The following is a 25609-nucleotide window of genomic DNA, read 5'->3' as shown; positions in this document are numbered from 1 at the left end:
TAAATTTTAGTTCGTAAACTAAGCAGAAACAAAAATATGATGAGAGGACAGTTATCTTAAAAAAACAAGTTATGCAAAAGCCCCAACCTATAGTGCTGATTCGAACAGCCAGCCCGTTCCATTTTCAGGCATTTATTATTTGCGCTTCCACTGAGCTGAGGGCCTGAAGATACGATTATATCTTCGCGTATCCGATACTCGTGAACCTGACTGAAACCTTTGATTGAAAGAGACAATTCCCCTGGCAGGTTCGTTGGCCACAGGATTCTGGCTCACCAAATTTTAGGCACATATTCCGGGCATATGCTGCGTTTTTGCCGGTGCCCCTCCCCCCTTGCTGCGCTCCTCCTCGAACCACGAGAAAGCGGTAGAACCGCAGCCACTCGCTGAAGTCTGCTTGCCGTACACACACGTGCCAACCCTGGTCGATTCCGACCCAACTCTTATAACCTGCTCCTTTTGTTTTCTTAATACTACTTGTAAACCAGAGTTTAAATTTCTAACTTAAATTTAAAGTTGTTTCTGAGAATTTTCATCAAAATTTTATTTTAATAGTTATTTTTAGATACTAAAAACACATATATAAACTTTTTATTCATAAATTATTTCTAGTTTGTAAATATGTTGTTTATTTTTTTAAAAAAAATCCAAACAATGTGGCCTTACGAGTTACGAGTAGGGATGAAAATCCTTCGGAATCTTTTCGGGTTCCGGACCAATTTTCGGAAATGGAAATCGTCGTTTGGAAATTTTTGGAATTTATCGAAAACGGAAACGGAAACGGATTCGGAATTTTTTTTCTCGGAAACGGAAATGGATACGGTAACGGCGCTATCCGTCGGAAATCGGAACCGGTCGGAAACTTTTCGGAATTTTTCTTATAGACTTTCCGGAATTTTTCTGTAGGCCTATATGACATAAATTCACAATATCAACTAAAATGACTCAGTCCATTTCAGCAAGTTAACCTTAAGTCCTTAATCAAAACATATATAAAATCACTTTACTTAACTTTGTATCAACTTGTATGATATGTAAACTTTTATAATATGATATATGAACTTTTATAATAATCTGCGTGATTTGTATTTTACTATAATAATTATAAATTATAGCCTATATTTGATATTTAGACAATCATTAACAAGGTGACTTATGAAATTGGTTGTAATGATAAAAATACTATGGTTGGTTGCTAATGTTTGAAATTTGATCTTGAAACCTCGGTTTTGAGAGTTGTTATATTCAATAAATTTCTATTACCGTATCCGCTCTTATTCGAATTCGAGCCGTTTTCGTATTCGATAATATTCAATTCCATTTTCGTATCCGATGTTTCTGATTTTGATTCCGAAAAAAATTAAAAATGAAAACGGTAAAAATGGTTTTGATCCGACAGTTATACGACGAACGGCGAAGCTGTCACTGCCACGGGGGCCCATCAATTTGATCGGCCTTGTCGAGAGAAAAGCCCAAACGTGAATGGACCATTTGAGTTTCGGCCCAGAACGCCGGTCTCTCGTGAGAGGCAAGAGCTTCTCCGACGGCCGGCACCGCACCCCCAATCGCCTCTCTCTCTCTCTCTCTCTCTCCCACCTCCTTGGATCCGCCTCGCTCTCCTCCTCCTCCTCCACGCGCGGGCGGCGGGGGGAACCCTAACGCGAACGGCGATGGCGCTGCTCCCGCGGGCGGCGCGGGCGGCGCTGCTCTCGGCCCCTCGGGCTTACTCGGCAGCCGCGGCGGGGGCCGCCCCGGCGCGGTACACGGGGGCGCCGCCGCCGGCGCCCGAGTCGAAGGCGGCCGAGTTCGTGGTCTCCAAGGTGGACAACCTCATGAACTGGGCGCGGAGGGGGTCGATCTGGCCCATGACGTTCGGGCTGGCCTGCTGCGCCGTCGAGATGATGCACGCCGGCGCGTCCCGCTACGACTTCGACCGCTTCGGCGTCATCTTCCGCCCCTCCCCGCGCCAGTCCGACTGCATGATCGTCGCTGGGACGCTCACCAACAAGATGGCTCCCGCGCTCCGCAAGTCAGTACCAAATTTTGCTTTCATGTGCTTCGATCCGGGAAATTGGTGTTTGGCCTGCTTAGATCTTGGAGAGTACTATCTGGATAGAGTAAAATGAGACTCGATAGAAATGGCTATTTCTTTTGGTTGGGAACTTCTCATGGGCACCCACCTATTGCTAATGTAGTATCTGTCTATACCGTAGAATCGTAAGGAAGGCCCTTTTATCTCCCCACCTTTCAATATCATTTGGAAACTTGCCACAAATTCAACACTAGCACCGATATCTAATGCCTGGCCAGGATAAATGGGCTAATGAGATGGGTTAAAGCATTGAACTTGCCTTCCAGCATTGATAGTGCATCAGTACTAAATATTTACATGATCCAGAGAATGCAACGAAGATCATTGATCATTCATACTAGAAATCCATGAAAAAAGATCATAACTTTGATATAAACTCTTTGGCTTTGCGGATATTTGAGAGGATAAATTTTACTTGGTATCTAGATAGTGCCAATTTGATGGCTCGGTGTTGACCTTTTGCTGGATTTGATTTGAGAACCATCCACAAATTCGTCGCTGGCACTGTTTTTCTGGAGTATTGCTTAGGGGCAAAAAGATGCTGCCATGGATAATCAGGCTTACAATGCCTATGCATTCCAGATTCAGTAGCACTAAATATTGACATAATTCAAAGGCTTTTATACCTGTATCATCTTTCAGGAGATCTGAGAACACTAAACAAATCTGGTATTTACATAGAGGCAATAATGTGGGGAAGTCTTAGGATTTTACTGTATCGATTACTCATTAGTGAAATAAAGTATGTGCTAGTGTATTAGATATTATAGGTGAATATGTTATTTAGGACTTGCTTGCCTCGATACCATTTTTTTTTAAAAAAGAACAAGCTAGTGCCCTTTGGGATTTGGGTATGTGATACTCTCACTACTTCATGTTATCCATATAGTAGTATACTTTGACATCATTGTAGAAAAATACAAATATATTATATATGCACTGATTATATGCTTAAGCACGAATTTTCTTATGCAAGAATCTGGAACTTGACAATGCAAATATAAACTAATTCTGATTAGGGTGAGGTGTAGTTGATGCAATGAACTAATGATGTGCTCTTGCAATATGTCTGGAATTCTGCAAAAAAAACATGTTATTGTTCTGAATTTTGAATGTTGGTCAATTAGCGGCTGGCGTGGTACTGTGGTGTACTGATATTTTTGGAACACAATAAATTATTTTGTTGTGACTTGTGAATGGCTTGACCTGAATGGAAATCAAGACTTTTCTTGTGTATCGTCTGTTTCCCATGAAGAACTTCTGTTGTACATGCTATTTTGGGATTATTTGGTCAAAGGCCATTCACCCTTTCTTGCTCATAATTTTCTAATGCTCATGAGTCATGACATTCGTAACTTCTTCTGCAGGGTTTATGATCAGATGCCTGAGCCTCGATGGGTTATTTCTATGGGCAGCTGCGCCAATGGTGGTGGATATTACCATTACTCCTACTCTGTTGTGCGCGGATGCGACCGTATTGTTCCTGTGGATATTTACGTCCCAGGATGCCCTCCAACTGCTGAGGCTTTACTGTATGGTGTCCTCCAGCTCCAAAAGAAGATCAACAGGCGCAAGGATTTCCTTCACTGGTGGACGAAGTGAATCATTTTTGTTGTTGCTCTTGGTTGTTTTACTTGTTTGGACCCAAATTGTCGTCCTAAATAAGACTGGCCTTGCGCTGGGATCTGCAAATTATTTGTGCCTGGAAGGATGAATACCCAGGTCGTGTTGATGCCAGTTCCACATCAATCGACTAGACCAGTGTTGGAACGGGTTTTTCTTTACATTGTAACTCACCATGTTAACTCCGATTCTGCAACGGTTCATCTCAAGCGCAATTTGAGTGCTGTATCTTTTCCCTTCACTAAACCTTTATCATTTATTGTGACCATTGGAGCCTCCTGGCGCTTTACAAACGCCGTATTGGTATTCCCCATGTGCTGTCATTGTGTATTGCAATTGAACACAACTAGCAAAACCAGCATCACAATTGTCCAAAGTCACCTGGTTTGTCAGCAGGCAGATAGTAGTATTATTTAGTCCCTTCGCACCTGAGCGTTTATACGTAGATTTTCTTAAGACATAATGGATTGATCATATCTGCGCAAAGAGTACGCGAACAGAGTTTCATCTGTAGAAGTTTTAGCTGAAAATGTCACTGCTTGCCCTGAACCATAAGGCTGATTGTGCTTATATGTATTTTGTACCTGAACCAAATGACACTTCCGTTTGGTTAGCGAAGTCATTTTTCGTGTTGGAAGTGGTTGACGTAATTAGGACTTGTAATTTCCCTTACGGCGCAGAGGACCCGACACGGACCTGCCCCGCCAGGGCCGGGGCCGGGGCCGGGGGAGTTCCCCCGAGGGTGAGTGGGGTGGTCAGGGCTATGGTAATTGTCGGGGTGGGGACGGGAAATCCAGTTCACCTACGGTTTGAGGACCAAAACATAGAAATAACGGTAGAGAGAAGTATAGCGACGCGAGAGATTTTTTTACCAAAGTTCGGATTTTTTGATTCTACTCTCTATTTAAGCGCTCCTGTGAGCGGGATCTCTCTCGATCCTTTTTCTCACTTGGCTTTCTCTTACAAGGCCAACTCGGGTTTTCAAGTTCACGCCTCTATGCTAGCGAATCCTTGATCGACCACCAAGATCGAGATCAAGCGATTCCACATAACCCTAGGTCACAACTTGTCCTACCCAACGACCTCCTATGAGAAAGCCCAGGTATCCACTATCAAGTTACCTAATTTTCTTGCGGAGAGTAGAAGGAACCTTCACAAACTCTCCCAGGCGATCCACACCGATTGGATGCTCGCGGGTGACGCCTATCCATCTAGGAGAACACTCTCCAAGAGTAACAAGCTCAAGTACCGCCACATGCATCCATGATCTTCGAGAGAAGCCCTCATGAACACACCAACTAAACAATCATCCTTAATCTTGATCCTTACTATAATCATTCTAGAAGGTGTTGGGATTAGTTGGAGAGGCTTGAGAGGTGCTAGGATAGCCCTATGAGTCAATTGGTTTGAACTAGAAGCCTCACCAATGGCTACATCACTAGGTTCCAATATATAGTGTTATCACACGTCATGTAGCCGTTGGAAAAAGTGTCAGGGGCCGGACCGTTCGGCCAACATTTAAGAATTTTCTTTGAGCAATGGCCGAACTATCCGACTCTGATCGGGCTGTCCAGTCCTGCTTCTCTGTAAATAAAAAAACCTAAGCTTCTAAGACTGATTCAGCTCACTCATGGATGCATATAGTGACTCTTGTGACCCTACTATCAACGGGATTCCTACAACTCAAAATCAAAAATAAAAAGTCTTTAACTCCATCGAACTCCGACTAAGATCACAGTAGTCAAACAAATCGTGCAATCCTTGATGAACCAACATCTCTTCTCTACATCACAAATTTATTAGTGCACAAATGCTTGACTAACATTGTCATTAATCATCCAAAACTCGGTTAGGGGCTAGATGCACTTTCAACCAGTACCGTTTTAGTATCAGTGGTACTAATAGGGTATCAGTTGGTACCACCCTACTATCAGTTGGTAACAAACGATACTGCCTTCGTATCAGCTAGTCCCAACGCAGTATCAATTCTAATACCGATAAGGTACTAGGTTTGGTAACAATTGAAATTGCCATGTTATCAGCTGGTACCGATGCAATATCAGATATGATATTGATGAGGTATCAGGTTTGGTACCAATTGATACAAGTCTGATATCAGCTGGTACTGACGTGGTATTAGATCTGATACTAGTGATGTATTAGGTTTGGTACATTGTAGGAATCATCCTGTATAGGAACAAGATACCGCACAATAGTAGCCTCAAAGATGACATACACAAGGATGATGATAATACTTTCCTAGCTCTTTGTGGTACAACCCGATTTTTTTATGCCCAGTGACATCGATTAGCTTCTTGAATGCCAATAGTATTTCCTTTTCGATTAGCTTCATGAATGCCAATATAATTTCTTTTCCATAGTCTAGTATATTTGTCTAATGGTGCACCTAATTTGTTATCAATTATTTGTTGAAGTTGTGGTTTGTGCAATGACACATTTGCATTTAGTTTATTATCTATAATTTATTAGATTCGAGGCTTGTGCAGTTGCATCACATTGTACAGCTACAACTGAAGTAAGGATAAGGCATCCATGCTTTGCAATGGGATATTAGATTATGATGGACTATCATGCTTTAAAGGCTACAATGCTTTACTAGAAAGGATTAGCTAAGAGTACATCTATGCTCTCAAGGAGATAAAGGTGAAAGGGTGTTTACAGACAATGATGGGTCTAGGATGAAGAGGGTGGGGACTAGGGGGGGTACCTTCTTCCTCTAGCCCCCTCTTCTTCCTCCCCTTCTTCTCCCCCTTCCCCCTATTTGTCGTGGGGATTCAGCGTGTAGGGGGGCTGGATCCCCCACGCTGGATTCACCCCTGTTTATAGTGTTATTTTATGATTTTATGATATGACACTTATGTTGAATGCTACTAGTTGCATTACTGACAACGTAAATGGTGTGTGAGTGTATTCTCTGGTGTAGGAAAAGTCTACAATACTACAACGATACTATTACCTCTTCTATGCAATCTTTTGTGGTCCCGCGAGGTTATGCAAGAGCTTTGTTTTATTTATTGAACATCTGTTTTATGTGAGCTTAAGTAGAATTTCTTTTAGACTTCTTACAACTGCATAATTTAGATAATAGAAGAGTTACGCCATTGGCCAAAGATGCACACAAACATCACGTTGAATAGTATAACTTGGAAAAGTACAACAACGTTATTTCTTTAGTTTTATATTATAAGACTTTTTGGCTATATCTATACTCATCTATTGATTAATGTATGTTATTTATGCATATGTTTAGATTTATTAATATTATAATGAATCTAGACTATACTAGAAAAATCTTATTAAGACATATTTCTCTTTGTGGCATCCCTGCCCGTTACGAGGAATTGTGGAAAGAGGTCGATGGTGGAAATTTCCTATTGAAAAGTGGAAAGAACCTGAAGTCTAGGGATGTTGGCGTTACCATGTTAGTTTGGCAGTGAGTTACTAGGAGCCTAGGATGGTTTGCTGCTAGTGAGGTCATTGGCAGAGGATTCACTTTCACTGGCTACTATGTATGACCCTCATAGGGCACGTATAAAGATGATTATTAGCTGACTCTCTCCATTGCTACGTGAGTAAATGTGATGACATGGAGCAAAGAGAAGAGATAAAAGAGAAAAGTGATTGTTATGCATGGTAACGGCTTAGAGCTGACACTTAACATTTATTTAAGGAAATTTTGTTGCATGGGGTAGATAAAAAGAAAAGAAAGTTATAAAATATGTCTTATTATATTACTAGCTGACTCTACCTTTGTACATATGCTTATAAAATAAATTAGTGTCGCTCATGTGAATGAGAGAAGAGTTAATACTAGACTCCACCTTTAAACATACCCTTTAGCGTGGACATAGCAAACCTAGGTTCAGTATCTCCCATGGTTGTGTTCTTTTGCCGTGGTATAGTACCGATTATTCCTCAATTTTTACGCACATATTTTTCGAATCGTTAAATGGTGTCTCTTTTTAAAAAGAAAATCTATATAGAAGCTCATCACCTCACATTTCTAAAGTGGATTTTGAACTTTATGATAGTTAATTTTATCCTTACACCTTTAAATATTTAACAAAAAAATCAGATAATCTTCTATTTATGAAAGAATATAACCTACGAGGGAGGTATTTTAACCACTTGAGGGATCTTAATGGACTTTGAATGCTTTTATTGTCTTGTTCTTTTGGATATATCGTAGTGTGCTTTTTTTAAAAAAATTTATATATAAAAGTTGATCATTTCAAAGTAATTTTTTTAACTTTGCAATAGTTAATTTAATTATTTATATTATAAAATAATTATAAAAAATAGATAATCTTTCGTCTTCGTCTAACAAAAGAACACGGCTAATTAATTCTTGAACTGTAGCTGTTGTCTGAATTAATTCATGGAACTGCTGCTGTACTAATTAATTCCTGAAACTCTTGTTATATGAATCCAGACACCAACATGAATGCTTATATTCATTTAAGGTGTTTCTTATTCACCTTCATAGTTTCATTACTATTACCATCACTCCATCCGTTTGCCACCTTGATCGCCACGGAGCCCTCCTTCATGGCGACGCCCGAGTCTTTGCTCCTCTTCGTCGTCATCCTCTTCCCGGCCTCCAGTGCAGCCCAACCTCCAAGAACACTCCACGTCCCGGTGTTCCACCGCGACGCGGTCTTCCCGCCACCGCCCTGCGCCAAGCGGGGTAGCCTCCTCCGCCAACGCATCGCCGCCGACGCGGCGCGCTACGCCACCCTGGTCGACGCGACCGGCCACGACGGCCGACTCCACTCCCCCGTCCTCTCTGGGGCCCCCTTCGAGAGCGGCGAGTACTTCGCTCTCATCGGCGTCGGCACGCCGTCCACCAAGGCGCTGCTCGTCATTGACACCGGCAGCGACCTTGTCTGGCTCCAGTGCAGCCCCTGCCGCCGCTGCTACGCCCAGAAGGGCCGGGTGTTCGACCCGCGGGGCTCAAGCACGTATCGCCGGATCCCGTGCACGTCGCCGCAGTGCCGCGGGCTCCGGTACCCCGGCTGCGACAGCGGCGGCACCGGAGGATGCAGGTACATGATAGCCTACGGCGACGGCTCCTCCAGCACCGGCGACCTTGCCACCGACAAGCTCGTCTTCGCCAACGACACGTACATCTATAACGTCACGCTTGGGTGCGGTCGCGACAACGAGGGGCTGTTCGACTCGGCGGCCGGGCTGCTCGGCGTCGGCCGCGGCAACATGTCCATCTCGACGCAGGTAGCTCCGGCGTACGGCCACGTCTTCGAGTACTGCCTCGCCGACCGGACGTCCCGCTCGACGCGCAGCTCCTACCTCGTGTTCGGCCGCACGGTGCCGGAGCTGCCGTCCACGGCGTTCACCGCTCTGCTCTCCAACCCGCGGCGCCCGAGCCTGTATTACGTGGACATGACCGGATTCAGCGTCGGGGGCGAGAGGGTCACCGGGTTCTCGAACGCCAGCCTCGCGCTGGACCCGGCGACGGGGCGGGGCGGCGTAGTCGTGGACTCCGGCACGGCCATATCGCGGTTCTCCACGGACGCGTACGCGGCGCTGCGCGACGCCTTCGACGCGCACGCGGCGGCCGCCGGGATGCGGAGGCTGGCGTGGGACTACTCGGTGTTCGATGCGTGCTACGACCTCCGCGGCAGGCCGGCGGCGAGCGCGCCGCCCATCCTGCTGCACTTCGCCGGCGGCGCGGACATGGCGCTGCCTCCGGAGAACTACTTCCTCCCCGTGAACGGCGGGAAGCGGCGGCCGTACTACCGCTGCCTGGGGCTCGAGGCAGCGGACGATGGGCTCAGTGTGATCGGCAACGTGCAGCAGCAAGGATTCCGGGTCGTGTTTGACGTGGAGAGGGGGCGGGTCGGTTTCGCGCCAAACGGCTGCTCAGTTTGATGAACTAAATAAGAAGTTAAGACTACGCACTTCTTAATTTAAATTTAGTTTAAATCACCTGTAAAACTACAGCTATCAATGTTGTTTCAGCTCGTACTTAAATGTGTGCATTCGAAGAAATTTGAGATTTTGTAACGGTTTTGTATATGGTCTAAACACATTGTCGAGTCTTTCCCTTCCAATCTTTCGTTCTGTCGCCAGCTCAAATTAATATAAGACCACCTCAAACTACCTCTCCTATACATGAAATCCAGCGAACGACACTAAGTTTTCCCAAACCAAAAAAGACACTAAGTTGTCACCTTTTGAGACGTGATGCCGTCGGCAGCTGCTGTGGCATTCTAGAAGAATATGGCCAATTTGCGCGTATAGAGTTTCTGTATTGCTGAATTGTCACTTTAGCAACTGACAGGATCTTTTTTTTTTTTTGGGACTTCGCCGAGTCATGTAACCTTTTGCTGGGCTGCCTCAACATACTGTAGGGCCAACTTTTTCACCTTGTCGCCCTCCTTGATCAGAAAGTTGGCATTTTTAGCGTCAGAATGGTATTTCATGACCTTTTCTGTGGTTTTTGCGACCGCCCACCTATATTGCTCGACAGTAATCACACCACTCTTACAAAGTGGTCTGATGTTCTCTTTCACGAACACTTCAACCTGCATATATCGGAAGTTGAAACAAAACAGCTTAACGAATGCAAACATGTAGCAGAACTACCATGCAAAGTCGTATTTCGAATCTAGCGGATCTAAAGGATAGCCAAAGTGGTAAGACACAATAATTGTATTTTTTTAGAGAAGAATGTAGTGCAACAAACAAGTGGATTTACCTTCTTATATATGGAGCCAGAAGGATCTGATTTGTTATTACCTGGATCCCTTGCTGGCTTCTTTGAACCATCCCCACTTTGGGCTGGATGTGTGGACAACTTGTCTCCGTCTGAAGGTCTACTGTTCAACGCTGCAGTGTCACCAGAGGATTTCCCTTTGTTTGAGTCTAAGTTAAGTGTTTTGCTGACTACTTCAGCTTCTGTCAGAGAGCTATTCACCTGACAAGATTGGTTACACATCTCACTTTCTGATACTTTGATCTCTTTTGGGTCCCCTACATCAGGCGTGTTGGTCTCAGCTAGAATTTCTTTATTTGATCCGTTTGAGTTTTTGATTTGCACGCTACACCCAGCTTCATCCAAGTCCACTGAAACAATTTGATTTGCTGTTGCATCTGTTGTTTCTCCTCTGAGTATCAACTTCTGATGCTCATCAGAATTATATTTTGGTTGCTGACATGATGTCACAATATGGAGATTTTGACCATTTTCATGGAGATCAATTAGCAGAGAGGAATCATCAGCTTCTTTGAGTGAGGATATATCCCTCGCCATAGAATCAGAAGTTGACTGCAAGTTTCTGCTGGGTTCTGAATCCAAATCAACAATGCATTCTCCTGCATTCACCGACAAAATATCCTCGAAGCTTAAATATTTCTGTAATGAAAATTTTGGCAAACTGGAAGGTAAACTGGATTATTCTAGAAAACATGGTAGGAGAGCTCCATATATTTGCATTAAGAAGAAAACAAGTACTCCGTATCAATCAACTTTACGTTCTAATAGCCCACCAGCAAATACCACAACCAACACAGGCATGCAGCTAAGCAATAACATGAGAGGATTGTCACTTAAAAGCAGAGAGCAGTTAGCGACAGCCTAGAGGGGACAAGAGAGTTTACAGAAATTACCTTCAATTGTGGTGGTCTTTCTCTCAGGACTGTTAGGAGGGGAATCCAAGAGGCCTGCCATTTTGAGCGCTTCTTCCACGTTGCTGAAGCCAGCAGTTTGCTGCTCTGGAGAAAGATCCACACCTAGTTCACCCTTAACCATTTTCCCGGCACTTGCAGGAAGATCAGAATGATCTGTGCTGTTTAAAGCTTCTTTGGTGTCACTGTTACAAATATTGGTATTTTTGGTGTTAACTTCTTGTGGTATCTGTCCATTGTCTAATTCAGTCTTTGCAGCTATATTTGAAGCGCCATTCTCTGATTTTCCTTTGGCAGGCTGACGAGTAGCTTGAGAGCAGAGATTCACATAAATTGATTTGCTACTAGACCTCTCGTTAATATCCTTTTCTACATTGACAGCATCAACAATGGCCAACTCAGTATCTGCGCATCTGCGAATGACAGCCAAATTTGCTTTCTGCAGATAATGCTCAGCGATGTGGTAAAGTTGCGCCTGAGATGGATAACTTCAGTTGATTACTTGACAGTTGGAGAAAAATGCATTCTTGGAATTTATAATCTGGATTTATCTTTCATAAAGTAAATAGCATTCAATAATGAATAGACAAAAAAGGTGTGAATCTTGAAACATAAACTTTTGAGAATAATAAAAGACTCCTTGAATGTCACCTGTCTAACTGATATGGGAACTTTATTATGATGACTAGTTGTGAGATGCGGCCTCATATCAACAGGAAGTTGTGCCTAAAGAAAACCAAATATCTGTTTTAGATTTAAACAAACAAAATACGCTTCTAGAGTAATTCTTAATAAACATCTTTTGAATTTTTTTAGGATAAGCAGATACATACTAATAGAGGGTATTTTGCCTTCAGATCATCAGCAACTTCACATTTGTCTTTGCTTGTAATAGAACTGGCATTTTTTCTTGCTAGGACCTCAAGAGCCCATTTCCTTTTGTCATGCTTTATATCACCCGCAGATTGGTTTTGTTGATTTGGTGCTGCCTTATTATTTCTGTTATCCTTTCTGCTAGATGCTTCTTTACTAAGGATCAAAGAACTAGACACTTTTACACTGCTATTGGGTGAACTGATATTGATTGTTTCAGTCCCTGGTACAGGTTTGTTAGGTGCCTTGCTATTGTTAGCCTTGACTAGGCTGTTTTCATCTGATTGTGGGCATCCTGCAATGGCAGACAGAGGTTTTACATCAACCTTCCTAGGAACAACTGAAGCATCAGCCAAATATACCCTGGACAAAATGGAATCAGTATTCATCCCCTTCTTATCTTGAGCAATTTCTTTATCCATTTCTGAGGATTTCTTGAGTAACTGAAGTACTGATTGCAGTGTCTTAATCTTTTCAGGATTTATCCCTGCAGAGCAACGATGTTTCCAGAATTCGACTTCCCAATCACGGTGCCATGCACTTCGTCTCCTTCCTGTGGATGTTCCATACAACCTTTTGGTCAGATTTTCACGTATTTTTCCCTTCTGAAGCAATGCCCTCCTTGCTTTTATGAGTGAAGAATTAGTTCTTCCCCCTGGTTCATCTGCAGACTTTCCAATCGCCGCACGGAATGCAGTCAAAAGTTTTTCATCAAATGCAATATCTTTCTCGAGTATAGTAGTGCCAGTGTCTCTAACCACTTCCCTGATCTCTTGTTGTAGCTTTTGAACTACAGCTGAGGACTTCTTTCCTTCTTCCTTTCGGAAAATCTTTTTCACTCTCAGGCCAGGCTTATCTCCTGCTCTTCTTCCTACAGGCCTTGCCAATTCTCTACCAGGATCTCTTCTGTAGTCTTCTCCAACTATACTCATTATATCAGGAACAGAATTATCCGATCTGAGGAATTCTGGCATACCACCAATTTCAGCTTTTGCTGGACTGGAAGTAGTATGATCATCTGATGGAGAAGCACCTGAGTTCCCAATCAGATCCATTTCCTGTTCTGACACTTCTGACCTTGCTTTCTTTGCAGGACGACCAATTTCATCATTTGATTCCTTGTATTTAACTTCAATATCACCAATAGCTTTTCCATCATGCCTGAAAGAAATAGAGAAAGGGGAAAATTTACTGAAATGAAACTGGAAAAATTGGTGTGCGGCAAACTATGTTTTGTCAATCTATATAAGCCTTGTGGGACAATCAGTTCTCGCAATTAAGCATTTCACTTTAAAAGTTACTCACGTCGATGTCAACTGCACGTCCAGAGCACTTCCCATCTGCTTAATCTCACCTGCATCGATCAAATCTATGTCGTTCGATTTTGCCGCATCACCAGCTGCATTGATCAAAGAGAAATAATTCATGTTGGGTGTAGCAATGTCTAAAAGATATGGTCCTAAAAGTACATTGTACAAAAACAAGATTATGCACATCTCAACTTCTAGATATTTGCTATGCAAAGGAATAAGGAACACAGTTTTTGACATGAAATTTCTTTTCATAGTTGTGACAAGCATAGAAACCATGGTATCCAAATACACAAATCAAAACTTAAAAGTTTGAATATGATGGTTAAAAAATAACTTAAAAACTATCCATGCATACAAGTTTTTAATAAGCTAGACGGCTTACAAATATTGTGCATGAATATGCGCACTACACAACAAACCTGGTGATGAAAATTGTGGTGTGATGACAGTAGATCTTCCAATTTCTCTAAGCAATGTATTCTCCTCTCCTGAATTTTCAGATACTTTGCTGATTTGTGAAAATGAACAAGATGGAGCATGTTGTGGTACTTCCAACTGTACATTTGGCATGTTCCCCTGCTCTGATCTAAATAATGTAGTTGCCGACTCACGTATTGGTGAAAACTCCAATGGCCTTTCTGTTGGCTCAGAAGAAACCTTGTGGACAAGATTTGTTTCAGAGCATCTATCGTGTGATATAGTGAAACCATCTGAGTTCCTAAAGATTTTGGCATCTGCGACAGCTTCATTCAACAAATCATCGTTGGAATAACTTGGATATGAATTGGAATTAAATCTTTCCTGTTCAGTCTTTAAGCCTAGTGAAGGTTCCGACAGACCATCCCGAATTTCAGAATGTACACCAACCATTGAGACAACAAGGGCAGTTTCACCTTCATCAGCAACAGATACGGACACCCTCCCAGAAAATGATGCATCGGTAGTTGTCCTACCAGAACCAGTTGAACAGTCCCCACTGAAATTTTGTTTCAAGATAGGATCCGCATTGTGTTTCACTTCAGTAGACACGCATCTATAAGAAGGGGATTTACATATTGATTATTACAATATACCTAATCACTAGCGGCTAGGGATTATGAAAGATTAAGAAAATATAGAATTACCTTGGGCACAACCATGAATCTTCAGATGCCACTTCTGGATTAAAACCCACACATATAGCATGATACCTGGCTTAAGGGTCACAGTAATCAGAAAACAAATGGTTACAAAGTCTCAACTAATAGTCGACACGTTTAAATTGGATAATATATAACTATGAGTACCATAAATCACAAGAATCACAAGCAATTGACGTATCAAAAGTTGAATCATCCTCCACTGACACAGCTCCACTCCGAATCTTGCAATCACCATCATCCAAGCAAACTACTGCCTGGAGGATGGACAAGCAGCACAATCACCTTTATGAAATAGATAAGTATGGATTTTAAAAGGAAATGAAGAGTATATTGAGTATTATTACTTCTGCATCAATATAGTATGATGGGAAGGAAAGTGTGTTGTTTTCTCCTTGCATATACCAGTCATCATCACCACTGCACAATAAGAGATACAAATGGGAGAGTGTGAATATGGCATCAATTTTATTTCTCTGCACATTACTTGAAAATATATAAAAGTAAGATTATGAAGGAAATAAGAACTTCACAATAATAAAAACAAATGATATGACGCAAAGTCACATGCAAATGATGTCATTGATCATACGCCAGCATCAGTATACAGCAACATTTCCTGCTTAACATGGTCAGATGACTCAAAATTATTTAATGGAATTGTGATTTAATAACTAACTTTGTAGTTATGATGATGCTGAACATGTATCATTACGAAGAAAGACCAAATCAGGGAATAGCATGAACCTCCCTAACGAGTAAACAGGAACCACATTGTGTAACAACTAAGCTCACTAATGTTGAACTAACATGCTTGCAAACTGAAAATACAAGAATTTGAGCTTTACCTGGTTAAAGAATATTCATCTTCATTATTAGCTCCAGTGGTATCAAACACCTTTCATAAATAACAAAGAAACTATTATATTCCATGGCAGTTCTACCTTTTGAGGCATTAAGCTAAATTTAATTTCTCCCGCATATATTAAGATTCTTCCATGAAACACTGTCAGCACCAAGGGCATATTTTCACTTACTGGAGTGCATGTTATAGACTGAAATTCACTTTTGCAAAGGGGGCAGCGATTTGTGATGGCAGACCAGTTGTCAATGCATGTATAGCAGAACCTGGTTTATGGAATCCACCAATCCAATATTAGAATAAAAACTATTTCATTAGTAACTGAAAAGTGCAATATCAGTACTAATGTGGCCACAAATTATTTTGAGCAAAGAACACAGAATGAGCAGTCCAGTTACTAAGATACAACGTGTGAGCTGCACAATAATGCAAACAAAGTTATGAATGGAACACCAATTTGGAACTAAAGTACTTGAACCTTACAAGTTAAATAAGCTATTAATGATGACTAGGGATATAGAAATGCAGGATCATATGACGATAACCTGGATGGCAAACAAATATATACACTCATATGCTTAATTTACATACAAACAATCAAATAAACAGACAATCTTATACTGATTCACATTACAGTAAACCATCAAGAGTTGAATGCAATATGAAGACATGCATTATGAACTAATGCTATAGCAGTGAAAAAAATTGTTGTATTGTTCATCTATGATGAAACCCTACCAGTGTTGACAGCAATCCAGAACTCCTCTATCAATGACAATGTCTCTACAAATTCCACAAGTTTCATTCTCAAATGAATAATTTTCCTGCAAGTGAGTAGTTTGGATGGATTATGTTGAAGCACAAAACATAATTAGATCAGGACTGAAGGTACAAAGAAGATTCCTACTGCAAAAGAGAGTTACTCTGCCAACTACAATCATAAATATTTGGGTTCACAATGCATCCGCTAAACATTACTAGCTCATAACATTGAACTGCCAAAGTGGATGAAAAAAGCAGGCAAACGAAAGTCGTTAATAGCACAAGGATAAGGGGTTCAGCGAGAAAATGCAGTGCCATTAAAATATTGAGTTCCATCATCAGTTCAATGTCTCTCTTTTTTCCTCAACTCTTGGTGGAGAGAGCAGTGTGGCCTCTCTTATATTGTAAACCAATTCCAACTGAAAAGAAGTAAATCCATTTTTCCTTAAAAGGTTTGTCTCAGGGATCAATTCAAAACTGAGACATATCCATGACCATGATGTAATAAGTATGAGCATTATTGTGATTTGTGCCTTACTCCAAGAAAACTGTAGTAACAATGAGAAAATTTTACAAATATAACTATGAAATAGAGATGTAGAAGCTTCTAGTGCACTGGTATCCGCAACCAAATCAGCCGATCGTGTTTGGTTGCTTCCCTCAACTCAAATTGGCAATACCAGCAAGTGCTAAGGTTTAGCACACGTCAGAGCAGAAAAATGTAGAAGAATCACAGGGAACTCAACACTGTCCAAAGGTATGGGGGTGCCATCTTGCCATACCAGATCGTTCATATCCCCGACAGGCCCACTCGACTCTCCATCGACATCCATCACCGCTGATCAGCCGGAAGATGCTGAGTTTTCGCACAGAGAAGTGCCCAGAGACAAGCCCTGCAGATTATTCCAACAGCAGAAACCAAAAAATCCATGACCAACCCAAGCATGGAAGAGCTGGTTGCAATCTCGCTCGCGCATCAATTTGGGGGAACTTGAGCTCGATTACCGCAGGATGTCAGACAGGACGGATCGCCAATTGGGGAGGCTGTCGACGTCCCCCGAGGCCAGCCGGTGGCTAGCCGCCCAGCCGTTGCCAGAGCCGCGGCTACGCCCTGGGCGCCGAGGCAAGGAAGCGGCCAGGAGGCCGAGACGGCGGGCAAGCCAGCACCGGGGGGGGGGGGGGGTGCAGTAGGCGAGTAGAGTAGACGGCACGCCTGCGGGCGAAGGCCGTAGCTCGGAAGCTCGCCAGTCGCGTCGCCGCCGTTAGGGCCTTGGGGGAAGTGGCCGGGAGCCTGGAGGGGTTGGCCGTGCCGGCGGCCGCCCGATTCGTCGGTTCGAACCACGTGAGACGCACCTGAGTTTTCCTGGAACCTTTCGACGGTTCGATCGTTGTTGCACGGTCCAGATCGAGGAGAAGACAGACCTGCCTACAAATCGAGCACAACAAAAAAAAAATCAGACGGTGCTTCGCTCAGTTATTCACATAAAATTGTTTCGTATAAACATTAAACATTATCTCTATTATATATTATACTTAAAAAATAAGTTGCTTCTATCGTCCGTTAATTCGGAACAGTTATGGTGGTTTCTGCATCGCACTTATATGTATGATCGAATCGGTTGCTTTCGTCTAATCTCTGTTTCTATTCTATTTCAACAGCCCTCTATTCTATTTCAACAGCCCAGTCATGTATATTTTCAATTATATTTCAATAGTTCTTAGGTACGAATCCTATTATTTTGTCTCGAGTTATTCCTAATGAGGGCCTGGGATATGAAGGAGATTATGATGTTGACGACATGTCTATTCTCCCCTAAAAGATGAGTAGGATGTGGTGATTAGACTAACAACGGGGTTGCCAGAATTTTGGTGCTGTGAGTCTGAGAGAGGAGTAGTTGGAGCTCAGGCTCTGGCTTGCATGGCCAACGACCGTGTGAACCGTTTCGTCGCTCGTCAATTCGAACGGATTACGGGCACATGCATGGTTATACCACCGACTACACGACGTGCCTAGCTATAGTTGGATTATGTAGAACTACTACATATAATTTCTTTTTGTTGCTGGCTACAACATCTTCTACAATTATATCACCATAGATTCGGTAGTTGAGTACATAGTTTTCCATCTAGCATCAAGCTCGGCTCGCTTTGCATGAAAATATAGGCTTTGAATTTATAATAAATAATTTATATGCGTTCCATTCGGTAGGAATAGAGCTAAGAAAAATTAAAGGAAAATTTTCTTTTCTACAAGTTGTAAAGAGAAAATATAGAAAATTTTACATCTCCAAAAGTCTTGAAAAAATTTATATAAATTGATGTGTGCATACATTCACACTCCTTCACTTTTACTGTTTATATGGGTTAACTTCCTCCAACTGAACAAGGAGTGTTAAATTCTTGGGAAATTAAAGCTAAAGCTAAAATATTTTTTGTTTGTAAATACGTCCTTCGATCCAATAATAAGGCATAAGTGAACAAGAGCCCACTGTGTCTGTAATTTTGTAAGGTGGGTTGAGAGAGATTATGAATGATGCCATGGATGAATCCATGACTATGATCAAGTGTCTTTTCCCTGCATTTTGCAGATCGGATTCCACTGGACGTCTCGGGTCCCAACTTGTGACCCAACCCCATGATCAAGCATTCAAGCCTAGTAGTAGAGATGAGTCCTGCATTCCAGCGCCAGGTCCGGCCTCCACCACTGGCGGATCCCGTGCGCCGCCTTGAAGTCCGGCGACGGGCCGCGGTTCACCGTCAGGACGGCGGACGGGAACAGGTGCAGCGGCTCGCACCCGCCCGCCCTGCCGACGCCCAGCAGCAGGTCCTTCACCGAGTTCCTCGTCGCCACCCTCCCCACGGCGCCAGCGCCGATGTCCTCCATCTTCTTGCGGTGGTCAAAGTACCCCACGTACTCGGCGCTGATGGGGTCACCTGGGTTGACGAACACGTTGGGCATCCACCGCGCCAGCATCGCGAAGGCGTCGCAGCTGCCGCCGCCGCCGCGGCCCTGGTGGAGGACGGCGGCCACCCCGGCCGTGACGAAGCTGCTGGCGATGCGGATGCCTTGCTTCACCCGCCTGTCCCCGATCTTCTCCACCGGCGCCGACGGGAACGGCGCGTTGAAGAGGAACGTGGGGAGGGCGACGCCCGCCCTGGCCATGGCCTTCGCGCCGAGCGTCGCGATGGCGGAGCCCAGGGAGTGCCCGGCCAGCCAGACGCGGTGCGGCTGCCCCGCGGCCGCCGCCACGACGCCGTGGATGGTCTGCATGGCGGCGCGGAAGCGGGAGGTGCCGTCGAGGCCGTTGCGGACGAGCTGGAGGTCGAGCTTGAGGTCCCGGGACGCCGAGGCCTTCTTGGTGATGGTGCCGCGGAAGGCGACGACGTAGTGCGGCGCGCTGGCGGCGGCCGCGGGATCGAGGAGGTGCCACGGCGGCTGGAACGCGTAGACCGCGCCGAAGACGGAGGAGTCGGCGGCGTCCACGAGCGCCTCTCGCATCTCGAAGTGGAAGGACCTCCACCACGCCGGCGCCCGGGCGTCGTGGCCGTGCCGGTTCCACTGCCGGTCGCGCTCCATGACGTACACGCCCTGGACGAGGCTCGCCATGACGGACCGCTGGTGGTGTGGGCAGTTCCTGCCCGGAGCAAAAGCATAAGAACGCAAAGGTGATCAATGGCTTGCCAATGCAGGTTCTTGTTTTTTCTCTTCACAAAACTATGAACTTTTTTTATGACTAATTGTTTTCAAGTTTCGGCGTTGCAACTAAGTTGCAAGGTAGAAATTTGAGTATGATACTAATCATTACAGTAGATAGCGAAAATAACAATCTGAAGACAAACAATTGGTTTTTTTTTTCATTGTTTGGAAAGGAACAACTACGGAGAAATGGAATCAGCAAGTTACCAATTCACATATGTCAAGTGCGTTGGTCCTGAAACCTCAAAAAGGTCCTTCTGTGACGGCATTTTGCCCATCTTTTCTTCCTGGTCTTTAATAGATTCACCGTAAGGTTGCTCTGCACAAAAAAAATAAAAAATAAAAAAATGAATGAAACATGGACTAATCTGAACTTTTTAGAGAACCGCTACAAGTGATCATTGACCAAGATCCCCAATTTCTTCTTAACAGCTCTTTCCTCTGAAGCATCTACTCCATGCTTGATTCACATTTTGTATGATCTAAACATTGTTCACCTTAACCTTTATGTGCATAAGGAAGAGATTTATGTCTAATCATATCTCAAGACCTCGTGATTGGTAGTGGACAACACTTATGATAACCTGCTGAGAAGAAATTAAGACAAAAGGAGCAAGACCAATACCAGAAAAATCTCCTTTTTGGCATCATCTCCTGGTGAGAAGCATCCTCTTCTTCATTACACTTCTGACTCCAAATTCCTAAATGAATCCCTCATAGGAGTGTTTATTAGCCAATCATACGACTTTCAAGTTTGAAGATCAAGTCAAGAAAGGAATCTAACCTCTTTTTTATTACAAACAGCTGTTTAGAAAATTGTGCGGGCAACGAACTGCATTGTACAATTGGGGACTAGTTGTATGATTTGGGCAATTTCCTGTTGGTGCTGACTTAGGCTGCAGAAATCAAGAATGCATGCTGGTAGTGGTATCCAAAGAGCAGGAAATGAGAAGACTTTTAATCTTTTTTGAAAAAAAATAAACATGAATGTATCAGTTGGTAAGAGCACAAGTGGCTTAAATTTATAAAGAGCAAATGATGTGTACTGCAGATTTGTTTATCATTATTTCCTTTTCATCTCGATGAGCGAGTAGAAGCATACAATTAATGTAACAAATTATATTTCTGAATCCTAGAGCTACAATAATTGGATACAAACTTTGGACTGGTTCTTTATGGTATTTTGGCTGATAAAAGCATAGCTGAGAGCTAGATTAAGGCTAGTGACGACACCATGCTGAAAAGTCCAAACGTGCTGATAGGCTGAGTTATATGCAACTTCAAAGTTTTTGTGTCGCGGCCAGTTGACAATAAGATCAGAAATGGTAAGCAAAAATGCTTGCAAGTGTCAATGTTTACTCGTTGAAGAATCTAAATGTGATCGACGACTAGGATGAAGGGTTTATCTTCCAGAATTTTGTGTAGCGACCTGGCAATTCATTTGATGACGAAAAATGACTGCGGAAATTATAGCTCATTAGCAAATTTTATCTCGTCTCTTGCACGACTTTTCGGTCGATATGTGGATTATGGATGGCGAAAACACATCTTAAATTCCCGTTTACAGACTTGAGATGACAAAAAGTTAAATTTCCCATAAGAAGAATAATGCCTTCTATTCATATAAATGTTGTTCATTGTACATCGTTACAGTAATCACAAATTTTTCCCTGTAATCCTAGAAACTCCGAAATTCGATTTGTATCAAAAGTTTGTTTTCTTGTCCCTTCTGGCTGAACATTATCTCTACTTTATCATGAAGAAGAGATCACTGCAGTTTTTGCACGGGGAACATCCACGAGCCTTTCAAGCATTTCCAATTGATCATAAGGTGCTATCTGCAGAGAATCAGATTCATGTTCATTTCATCTCCATTCCCATTCTTTAATAAAGATGATTGCCATCTACATGAATTTCAGAAGTCTATTATAGTTGAAATAATATATATTCTGCATTATATTACCTGAGAGAAACCATCAGGCCAAGTTATAGAAACTGCGTAGTTGCCCATAGGACGTATTTCTTCAGGCTCAATGTCTTCTGGTATATCACCGTATTGTACTTTCTGCTCACCTGTCCATTCGTCCTGCAGACAAGAACTACTTAGTATGTGCAAAACAAGACGGCCGTAAAAAATGGTTTCTGAAAACACAGACTGTACATGATTTAGTTTTCTGAAAATCATAGGCATTGCACGTGCTTTTTGAAGTAGATGCATTTTTTTTTTGAAGTTTGAAGTAGATGCATTTGATGATGTGAAAAAATAAAGAATTTTTTAACTGCTAACCTTAATAACAATTGTTATAATTGTTTCAGAACACATTAAATGGTTAAAGGGTGTACGCACCACACTTTGAGCAGACCGGTCATTCCTTCTGACTGTTGCTGGATGCAACAAGAACTCTTCATCTGAATCTGGTACTTTCACTCGGATTGCTCTAATTGATCTATCATAGGAGACTGCTGTCGAAACTGGCAAAATGAAAAAGGTTGACACAACTTTACAGGAGAAAAACATATCTTCTTTGCTAGAATATATATTCTGAACAACCCCTGCACCAATATATTAGTACACTTCTTTCTTCGTCTTGTTTAATATTTTGTTAGTGCAAATTTACCCCAAAAAAGGAACTTCTATGAATTCATATTCTATTTTGTAATTTGTGAGCTGATAACTTACCTTGTTGTCTGATTTTAGCACATTGTTGAACAACACATACTCCAAGATTCTGAAATGTCTTGGCAACATCCCCTTGTGGATCGGCCACTACTTCAGGAATTCCAGTATCTCCAGACGCGGAAAGCTGTAAATTGTAACAAACTGTCAGCTTTGCGCTCACATTTAAACTTGTATAAGATAGGTCGGATTGAGCTTACAGTTGGTCGTATGGGCAAATCAAAGAGGTGAGGTATTCCAAACTGCTGCACAACCTGAAACGATTGCATTGCCGAAGCAATTCAAAAACTGTCCAAGAGAAATTAATGTGCTACGAAATATGCATCAAACATGTCTTGCCTGAGCTCCAGACCCTTGCCCAAATGGGTAAAATCGTTTTCCATCAGCATCGAAGTAGCACATGTTCTCAACAACAGCAACACAAGGAACCTTCAAAAGAAAAAAAGATAAAGCAGAAACAAATCAAAGACCAGTAGTAGGTAGATTACATTTCAAATGCAGAGTGATCTGAAGACTGCATACCTTCAGCTTAGAAAACATCCTGACTCCCTTTGCAACATCAATGAAAGCAAGCTTCTGAGGGGTGGTAACGATGACAGCTGCAGTCAATGGGGCTACCTGATGTTTCAGACAGGTTAAATTTCATGATGCTTGCAAGGATGGTTGATGTTACCACATATGGTCTGTACAATTATCAGTCTAGAGGCACCACCTGACAGAGCGTTAAGTGTATATCTCCTGTTCCAGGAGGCATGTCAATGACAAGGTAGTCGAGTTCACCCCTTCATGAAAAGAAGAAAAATGTCAAATACCTATGCCTGGAAAATTGAAAATATTGTTGACACTATGGCGAAGGCAATGACTGGTAGGAAAAAGGTGTCAACTATTTGTTTTGCATACCATTCAGTAGTGGTTAGCAACTGATTAATCACTCCTGAAACCATTGGACCTCTCATTATTGCTCTTCCTTGACCAGCAAAGCCAAAAGACACCATCTTGACGCCCAAATACTCGGTTGGAAGAATAGTTCTGCTTTCTGGGTTCTAAAGGTAAATCTGTTTACCATTATTAGTGCAACTACTAAAATTCATGTTAACATAATTATTCAATCAGCTAGTTTACCATCACTAGTAGCCGGTTCTCAGGAGAAACCATAGTTGGTAAGCTTGGACCAAAGACATCAGCATCGAAAATTCCAACCCTGGCTCCCATACCAGCTAATGTATATGCAAGATTTACAGCAACAGTAGACTTTCCAACTCCTCCCTGAAAAAAGTTATCTAGTTAGCTACTACTAACAAAAACTATTTATTATTATCCTGTGATATGCACAGAAGTTTCAAGCCTTGCCTTGCAGCTTGAAACTGCTATGATATTCGAAATTTTCTGCAGTCCTTCTGGGAGCTCCCCTGCAAATGCCGGCTGTGCAGGTTGCGCAGACATCGTAACATTGACCTTCTTGACCCATGGAAGCGCTGCAACAACCTCGTTTGCCTTCTCTTCAAACTGCAACGGGGAAAATAATTGTTAATGCAATTTTCTCACATATTTTTTTCTAACCCACGGGGTAGTAAAGCAATTTTACTGAAAGATGTACTAACATAAATCAGTTCCCTTTCATACATCCATCCCATCCTGATGATAAGCTTAACCAGTTAACCGATCGACTGATATAGGTAAATAGTAACTCATTATCTAAGAACTGATATAGTTACTGCTATTCTCTCTGAGACAGCTGAACATAAAGGGTGAAACAGTTCCACTGGCACAACTGAACAGATAAACACAGGAACTGAACTCACCATGTCCTTGACCGGACAGGCGGGAGTCGTCAGCTCCAGACGAAACGAGACCTGAAAGAAGACCCCAATTGCGATCATCAGTTATAACTATATCGGTCCAGGCTTCACCAGCAAGTGTCCCCATGTTACCTCTTCCAAGGCCTCGCTAATCTCCAAGTCCTTGACGAAGCCGCACGACACGATGTCCGTCCCGAAGTCGGGATCGATGATCTGGGACAGCGCTACGAGCACGTCCTTCTTGGCGTCCTCCACCGAAGCCGCTGCCCACAGAAGTTCGAAAAAAACTTAGAAATCTCGAAGCTTTGAATAGTGCTGTGTAGCAGTTTTGCTGCTGAGAGGCCCAGCCGTTGTCAGTTTACCGCTGGACGGCGCAGCTCCCGCGCGCGCGGGCCGCCGGAGCCGGACCACTCGCCGCGGCGAAGGGCACCAGGCATGCGTCTGGTTAGCCGCCGCGGCGGCGGCAGCAGCAGCAGCCGAGAAGACGCCTGCAAAAAAGAAAGACCACGGACTCCGTGGTGCAGTTAAATTAGCTTGCCGGTGAGAGCTCCGAGCGCGCGCGTCAAGACAGAGCAGTGCGTGCGCACCTCGTGGGGCTGGAGTGGATGGAGGGAGGAGCAGAGGGGGCGCGGGCGGCGCGAGGAAGGAGGCGGGCGCGGCGCGGAGGCTCCGCATTGCGGCGGTCGACGGCGAGGAGCGCGGTGCAGAGGAGAGGAGAGGCGAGGGAGAGTGCCCGTTTCTGGGCCGCTGGTTGTGTGGATTTGGTTTGCCTTCTCGCTTAAAGATTAGAGAGCGTGGCGGACACCGATGAGTGGGCCCTGGATTACAATCATGCCAAAGCAGCTTAACCCACATATCAATGTTACGGCTGCGTTCGTTTGGTTTGTCAGATATCGGCGTGGAAAACATATTAGTATATTAATACATAATTAATTAATTAATAATTATAAAAATTTGGTGCGAAAAACATATTAGTACACACCGTTTAACAATTCGGAAAGCGTGTATGAGAAAAATGAGGGAATCTAGGTAAATATGGGGAGTGTCGAACATGGCCTACCTCTGTTTCATCGTGTTATAAGATATTTTATTTTTCTTTGTATT

General features: G+C 43.1%; 6 protein-coding genes across 8 annotated transcripts; 3 read left to right on the top strand and 3 right to left on the bottom strand.

Annotated features, from left to right (window-relative positions):
- The first annotated feature begins 1583 nt into the window (after positions 1–1583).
- LOC102718981 (NADH-quinone oxidoreductase subunit B-like) lies at positions 1584–3956 on the top strand. Its single transcript, XM_015832665.2, has 2 exons — positions 1584–2029; positions 3460–3956. Exons 1-2 carry the CDS (start codon positions 1671–1673, stop codon positions 3692–3694), a joined length of 594 nt encoding a protein of 197 aa, XP_015688151.2. The 5' UTR covers positions 1584–1670; the 3' UTR covers positions 3695–3956.
- Positions 3957–8284: 4328 nt separating this feature from the next.
- On the top strand, positions 8285–8972 carry LOC102718705 (aspartyl protease family protein 2-like). Its single transcript, XM_040527300.1, has 2 exons — positions 8285–8883; positions 8969–8972. Exons 1-2 carry the CDS (start codon positions 8285–8287, stop codon positions 8970–8972), a joined length of 603 nt encoding a protein of 200 aa, XP_040383234.1.
- Positions 8973–9136: 164 nt separating this feature from the next.
- LOC121055233 (aspartyl protease family protein 2-like) lies at positions 9137–9625 on the top strand. The gene has a single exon (XM_040527261.1). The coding sequence runs from the start codon at positions 9137–9139 to the stop codon at positions 9623–9625; it is 489 nt and encodes a 162-aa protein (XP_040383195.1).
- Positions 9626–10005: 380 nt separating this feature from the next.
- On the bottom strand, positions 10006–17601 carry LOC102716358 (uncharacterized protein At4g10930). 3 transcript variants are annotated; one of them, XM_006644570.3, is made up of 15 exons: positions 17338–17595; positions 17115–17225; positions 16309–16394; positions 15746–15836; positions 15557–15606; positions 15056–15128; positions 14856–14965; positions 14694–14759; positions 13989–14602; positions 13562–13655; positions 12217–13417; positions 12035–12109; positions 11366–11858; positions 10455–11071; positions 10006–10281 (listed from the first exon to the last, which is right to left on the bottom strand). In XM_006644570.3, exons 2-15 carry the CDS (start codon positions 17163–17165, stop codon positions 10069–10071), a joined length of 3834 nt encoding a protein of 1277 aa, XP_006644633.1. In that variant the 5' UTR covers positions 17166–17225; positions 17338–17595; the 3' UTR covers positions 10006–10068. The 3 variants fall into 3 exon arrangements, with proteins under 3 accessions (XP_006644633.1, XP_006644634.1, XP_015699291.1); XM_015843805.2 differs by having other exon boundaries at positions 10196–10281; positions 10496–11071; positions 17338–17601; XM_006644571.3 differs by lacking the exons at positions 15557–15606; positions 15746–15836; positions 16309–16394; positions 17115–17225; positions 17338–17595 and having other exon boundaries at positions 14694–14763; positions 15056–15126.
- Positions 17602–18664: 1063 nt separating this feature from the next.
- Positions 18665–20307, bottom strand: LOC107303735 (GDSL esterase/lipase At4g10955-like). Its single transcript, XM_040529700.1, has 2 exons — positions 20237–20307; positions 18665–19967 (listed from the first exon to the last, which is right to left on the bottom strand). The coding sequence occupies exons 1-2, from the start codon at positions 20305–20307 to the stop codon at positions 18986–18988; spliced, it is 1053 nt and encodes a 350-aa protein (XP_040385634.1). The 3' UTR covers positions 18665–18985.
- Positions 20308–21527: 1220 nt separating this feature from the next.
- LOC102718420 (fe-S cluster assembly factor HCF101, chloroplastic) lies at positions 21528–25279 on the bottom strand. Its single transcript, XM_006646205.3, has 15 exons — positions 25093–25279; positions 24868–24993; positions 24638–24768; positions 24509–24559; positions 24057–24212; positions 23829–23972; positions 23607–23749; positions 23419–23488; positions 23229–23324; positions 23046–23135; positions 22907–22960; positions 22710–22833; positions 22377–22501; positions 21993–22115; positions 21528–21867 (listed from the first exon to the last, which is right to left on the bottom strand). The coding sequence occupies exons 1-15, from the start codon at positions 25178–25180 to the stop codon at positions 21784–21786; spliced, it is 1605 nt and encodes a 534-aa protein (XP_006646268.1). The 5' UTR covers positions 25181–25279; the 3' UTR covers positions 21528–21783.
- Between the last annotated feature and the right edge of the window lie 330 nt (positions 25280–25609).

Source organism: Oryza brachyantha, chromosome 1, assembly GCF_000231095.2.
Source record: "Oryza brachyantha chromosome 1, ObraRS2, whole genome shotgun sequence".
Lineage (NCBI taxonomy): Eukaryota > Viridiplantae > Streptophyta > Magnoliopsida > Poales > Poaceae > Oryza > Oryza brachyantha.
This window is presented reverse-complemented; position numbering and strand designations above follow the sequence as displayed.